General features: G+C 36.9%; 1 protein-coding gene across 2 annotated transcripts; it reads right to left on the bottom strand.

Moving 5' to 3' along the window:
- Window positions 1-4,610, bottom strand: LOC136516728 (uncharacterized). 2 transcript variants are annotated; one of them, XM_066510209.1, is made up of 9 exons: window positions 4,475-4,610; window positions 4,150-4,280; window positions 3,266-3,345; window positions 2,767-2,869; window positions 2,493-2,649; window positions 2,249-2,377; window positions 1,037-1,123; window positions 882-926; window positions 1-566 (listed from the first exon to the last, which is right to left on the bottom strand). In XM_066510209.1, the coding sequence occupies exons 2-9, from the start codon at window positions 4,269-4,271 to the stop codon at window positions 390-392; spliced, it is 900 nt and encodes a 299-aa protein (XP_066366306.1). In that variant the 5' UTR covers window positions 4,272-4,280; window positions 4,475-4,610; the 3' UTR covers window positions 1-389. The 2 variants fall into 2 exon arrangements, with proteins under 2 accessions (XP_066366306.1, XP_066366305.1); XM_066510208.1 differs by lacking the exon at window positions 4,475-4,610 and having other exon boundaries at window positions 4,150-4,463.
- Window positions 4,611-6,191: the final 1,581 nt, after the last annotated feature.

Below are 6,191 nucleotides of genomic sequence, written 5' to 3' on the forward strand. Positions count from 1 at the left end.
AGTATGCAACTGAAGCAAATTTCTTGCTGGAGAAGAGCAGATTTCATGACCTTTACACAGTAAGTAAAAACTGCATGTGTTTACTAGGCAACGGAGCAGCAAATTTATGTCACAGTCATGTTACAATAATACTCTACGATGAACAAAAGGCTGACGATTTTCTGTGTGTTTGTTCTTGCTCTCCTGGGGAACGGCGAGCAGGCAGACCCCTGAAACTTCAGAATGTGTTTCAAAATTCTCTATCTCTAGTATCAGAACTGGACTAAGCTCGACAATTTGTATCTCACAACTAAGAATATCAGAACTGTGTATCAACTTAACTTCCAGACAGTTTATGGGGGACGTCCTGATTGATGATCACACTCATTTGAATAATTTCTGGTAACATCCTAGGTTACAGGTTCCTTTGCCTCTATCTCTGTCTCTTGCTGTGACTCTGATACTCGGATCCTGTGAAAGCAAGCAAGAAACTCCTTATTCCCTTCTGCACCCTTTATTGGAGATTCGATCCAACCCTTATTGCAGAATCCAAATTCTTCCACGCCTGAAATTATTCTATCCAGTACCTGGAGTGAATGGATCAAAATAGAGTGATTCATTCAATGGGAAAACAATATTTGACGTAAAAGCAGACAATAGAACTAACATCACAAATATGGCACCCTTTCTCAGGATAATCGAAGATCCTGATGAATTGTCTTTATTTTATTTATGTACACATCAAATTATCATTCAATTTCCAGCAGTAAATAGCCACTCCATTGCAAGGAAGCAATTTATTTGTAGTCAGAATACAAAATAATGAGAAATAACATTATGTTGCAAACAGCTTAATGGCATTGCTACAGGAACAAGGTTGAAAAACAAAGCGGAACTGCTACCTCTTTATGAACCAGAGGATCTCGAACAATCCCTCCACTTCCTACCTGAGCAAGATCAAACAAGATATATTTGATTGGGTTCTCTCTATTAATGTACATATAACAAGTAGCCCAAACTCCAGCTGGGAAGAACCACTCTTTCCCTTCAATTTTACCTGCGATCTACGTGCTTCAAATTGAGGCTTGATAAGTGTTATCAATGTAGAATCCGTCTTCATTACTTTGATAACAGCAGGCATGACCTAGATTTCACAGATAACATAAGTCCATGCCAGGGTAATATAAGGCATGACCTAAACACAAATATAATAAAAATAGAGCAGGCTTAAATAATACTACCTCCGTCCCCAAAAGAATGCAATTCTAGCACAGTGTCACGTTTTAGTAACTTAAATTTAACCAATTATAGATAAAAAAGTATCAATGTTTATGATACCAAATAAATACCATCAGATTAATTACGAGATATATTTTTATAATAAATTAATTTAAAGACATAACTTTGAATATTATTCACTAAAAACGTGGTCAAACGTGAACCACTTTTCGTGGCACGCAACCCATAGTTGCATTCTTTTCAGGACGGAGGTAGTAGTTACACACCTGCACCACATATTCGCATGGGACAAATGCAATACATTTTCCTAATGCATGCTTTCTACTCTATTCCAGTTTCAGTGAAGCTGACCTCATGCTAATAACTTCTGAAAATTTGGTGGTAGTTATATGTGTGGTTGATTGGGTTCTTGAACAATATAACAAAGCGAACTTCACAATAACTTGAGTCTGAAGCCCATTAACCCTTTACGTCATGCAAACTATACACTATACCGGGAGAATTTTCACAATAGGAAAACAATCATTTTTTCTAACGCATGGTTTAAGATGAAAGGAAAAACAGAACAGACTTGGACAGTCGGACCATACATTCACATAGGGGAAAATGCATTTGAATTTCCCAATGTATGTTTTACTCTACTGTTTTACTTTTACTGAAGCTGACGACATGCCTAATAATTATTTTTTAAAAAATTGGTCATCTGTGCAGTTTCTTGGGTTGTTTTACAATACATAACAAACATAGCTTCATGAGAACTAGATTTTAAAGCTCAGTAATTCTTTATAGTGATAATTATACAAAGAAAGCACTAAAACATAAAGAAAGGAAATTATGAGCACAGAATAAAAATCAAACAGACAACAACAGACAAAATAAAGGCACTATTCTACCAACTAGGGTAAAATGCATCATTCACTTTATTAACATATCAGCTATATGATATGTGTTTTGTTAGAAAATGTTACATGCATAAATAACCTTCTGGCTGATAAATATGCATGATAATAAATTGGACATTAAATTATACCAAAAGAATGGAGATAAATGATAGGTCCAGTGTCACCAAGTCAACCAGTTCTGGCAGTTGAGATAGATATCTTAAATTTGTGCGTTCGATCACTGAAACATGTTCATGTGTGCGAATTTTTTCAGCCACCTGAAATGGAGGACACATTGAGGTTTAGAATCATATTACTGCAGATGCGTAGCAAGTACCTGCAGCTGACAGATAAAGTGGTAGGACTTAGACAGCATCATAGAAGTAAAGAAACCTGTCCATAGCCAACATCTACACCATAAACATGTGATGCTCCATGCTGAAGTAAACAGTCAGTAAAGCCACCTGTAGATAATCCTGAATCAAGGGCTATCTTTCCATCACAATCAATATCAAATCCTTTGATAGCTGCCTCAAGCTTATGTCCTGCTCTGCATTTTATTTTATTTTTAAGAGAGCGAGAGAGGATCATTGTAAGCTTCAGAAAGGAATAATTTTGTATATTGCAAATCACAAAAAAACTTTAAGCTAATTAATTAGAGCATCACCTACATACATATTTTGGGATTTCAGCCTTGATTTCAATGACAGACTTGTCAGATACTTGTGTTCCAGCTTTATTCACAACTCTTCCATCCACAATGACTTTACCTACAGAAACATAAAGGTTCAATAAACAAGAATAGTTTATGAAGTATGGCTCTGCGTACAAAGCATATAATTAAAAATGGCAGATGTTTAAAATCCAACGATATCAGAAATTTCCTACCATAATAAGGATGTCATGCATTTTTTCGAACAACCAATTAAACAGAACAAAACTAAGCAATTTATACACTACCAACAGAGACATATTTGAAGGTAACAGGAAAGAAAATTTTATAAAAAAATAAGGATTTTAAACAAACTTAAATAATTTGCTCAGGTACTAAGGAGCAAGTAGAACAAAAAACATTGGAAGAACACAGGGAATGCTGGGCAATATATTGACGACTTCCAGAAGTACAAGGATCAAAATGCACAGAATCATCAAAAGAATGAACTAACCTTGAAGAATCCATGACTGGATGTATGTTCTACTGTATTGTTGAAACCTTTCTAAGCACACTTCATCCAATCGCCTTTTTCTGTGTTAGAAATAAATGAAATTGAGAAATAATATTGCTCAAATAACATAATCTCAAGAAAAGAAAGGCATATTGTAGGCAGTTAGCACTTCTTTATTCGCCTCTTTTAATTGCAACTGTCTTTTTTTCCCAACAGAGGAACAACTACTTTTGACTAAGCAGATACCAGTAAAGTTAGATCGAATAACAAATTAACAATTAAACAAAAAAGGTAACAATCTAGGACCACGCATTCCCATATATTATGAACCTAAATAAACATCGTTGAGTTTAGCATCAGTAACTGTCATCACAATGGCAAGCTTATTCAAGTTTCCAAATACACTGCCAGCACAATTCTACTATGTGACACAAACCACACAATAAAAAAAAGGGCGTACCCAGTGCAGAGAGCTCCCGCTCTGTGTGGGGTCTAGGGAAGGGTGTCAGTGGCAAGCCTTACCCTCGCCTGTGCAATGCGAGGAGACCGCGACTCGAAACCCGGGACCTTCCGGTCATAGGCGGTAAGACTCTACCGCATTGCACCAGGCCCGCCCTTCTGACACAAACCACACAATGCCATCACAATTAACAATTACAATAATGTACAGAGTATGTGACAATAGAATGTGATAAATTCTGTTCTATGGTCCAAATGACCGGCATACAAATCCCACATCTTACTTAAAATACCAGTCACTACATACACCTCCATTTTACCAGATACATTGATTTGACAATAGCCATACAGTTCGGCGCTTGATTACATGCATGTGCGCAAATCAGAAAAGAGCAAGTATATGTATCAGAATTTTCAGAACTTACTTCTTGGGAAGCTGAATCTTTTGAGCTCTGACAGCCGCAAATGCACGGGAAGGAGGACAGCAGCTTGGCCGGACCCCAAGCAGCCTAACTATGAAAGCAGGGGCAGACCCCGTAAAGGGCATGGTGGTACACTTGTAAACCCAACAAGTTTTGCAAAAAGTGGAAGTTAGCACATGTACACCCAATAATTTTTGCAAAAACTTCGAAGTTAAGAGGCTTGTCAAATAGCTAAATAGCTTTAGGTTAGGGTTTCGGTGCTCAGCTTCGCACAGCATAAGGGAAGGGAAGGGAAGGGAAGGGAAGAGAAGAGAGGGGGTGGAAGTACCCGGTGGGTGCTCGTCGCCGGCGAAGAGACCAGCGAAAGCCTCGGCACCTGCACCTGGCTTAGGGCGGCGGCGGCCCACCAGTCGTCTGAGAGCGAGAGAGACAGACAGAAGGAGGAGGGAAGGGCGGAAGGGGAAGGGGAATACATCGACGGTGAGAGAAAGAAAAAAACGCACAGGCTTCTAATGGGCCGGGTTTTTTTTCCACAGCTTCTTTGAAAATTTCCGTTTTTTATTTTTCTTTATCTCCCTTTTAATTTTTTATTCTTGTCAATTTCATATCAATTCTCTTCGTTGGACACTATCAATGGCTAGTGCAACATTTGTTTTAAATAACAGAAATAAATAATGATATTTATGAATATATAGTACATTCTAAATAAGTAAATGGGACTTTTTATATTTTATTAAGGTTGAATATTTTCCTATTGAAGCTAGAAGCCATTTTCACAAGAACATATACCAATTTCACAAACCAAGAAGCTATAACAACATTTTTTCTAAAATAAAACAATTTTCTCTTTGTGACAATTTCCCAAGTGAATACTAAATATTTTTGTGCTAAACATGGAACAATAGTTCCCATGAACTAGGAACATTGCTATCATAAAAAAATGGTGTGGACTCATATTTCCATGCTCCAACAAGAACTAATAAAGAGTACTAACACTTCAATATCTCATGAAAAAATTGAGTCTTCCTAGCACTCTCTTTTTATTCTATAATTTGCTTTCTAAGGATTTTTATGAACAGGGTTAAAGATTAGTTTGCAAAATACTTTTGTGTGTTAAAATAGTCACACTTTATCAACCTTAAACAAATTCAGCTAAGCGAGTTTTTATTATCCGCGGGACCACAAAGAAAGTAGAGGCACATAATGGAGTTAAGTCCATAGAAAATTTTCCAATAGAAAACAAATGTATACAAGTTGAAAAGATAGACATCGTTATGAGGCAAGAGCAAAAGAAGGCTTGCCATGACAGGACTAGAATAGAAATACATTGACCATAAAAACAATTATGCATTCAGAAAAAGTATTGTACAAATAACAATAATGCATAATTAATAAACTAGTAATGTGGCCACTCTTATATTACACTAGTAGTCCTTTTATTGGACAAATGATTTTTTTTCTATAGGTAGAACATTTTTTAACTTACCTCCTTGTAGTAAAATATTTTATCGGGGTTAGAAACAACTTCTAGAGTAGAAAAAACAATATTTTGGCATGCATCCCACTGCGTCCATTTTTGGATGCCTAGGGCCAGGATGGGTTGCCTGGCAGGCAGGGCTCCAACCAAACAGACCTTTTTAATAATATTGCTTAAGAATTTGATTCAAATGAAGCTGGTAGGGCGGCGTATTTTAACTTACCTCTTTGTAGTAAATATTTTATCGAGGTTAGAAACAACTTCAAGAGTAGAAAAAACAATATTTTGGCATGCATCCTAGGTGTCTATTTTTTATGCCTAGAGCCAGGATGGGTTGCCTGCCAGGCAGAGCTCCAACCAAACAGGCCTTTAATAATATTGCTTAAGAATTTGATTTAAATGGAGCTGGTAGGGCACCGCGAAGCGCGCTTCCTTTTCTAGTTGGTGTAAAAGGGTAGCGCTGCTCTGGACCAACAGGAACAACAGCCTCTTTCCCTTTTCTTTGTCCATCTTTTTTTTGTAGTAATTGTTTTGGCTGTCTTTATTCAAATCAGTCAGAAAAGGAAAA

The sequence above is a fragment of the Miscanthus floridulus genome, chromosome 17, assembly GCF_019320115.1.
Source record: "Miscanthus floridulus cultivar M001 chromosome 17, ASM1932011v1, whole genome shotgun sequence".
NCBI lineage: Eukaryota > Viridiplantae > Streptophyta > Magnoliopsida > Poales > Poaceae > Miscanthus > Miscanthus floridulus.

Coding starts and splice junctions, on each gene's coding strand:
- LOC136516728 (XM_066510208.1), bottom strand. CDS start 4,424: ATGCTGTGCGAAGCTGAGCACCGAAACCCTAACCTAAAGCTATTTAGC. Junction 3,346..4,149: donor AAGATTCAGCTTCCCAAGAA/GTAAGTTCTGAA, acceptor TTTCTAACACAG/AAAAAGGCGATTGGATGAAG. Junction 2,870..3,265: donor CCAGTCATGGATTCTTCAAG/GTTAGTTCATTC, acceptor ATGTTTCTGTAG/GTAAAGTCATTGTGGATGGA.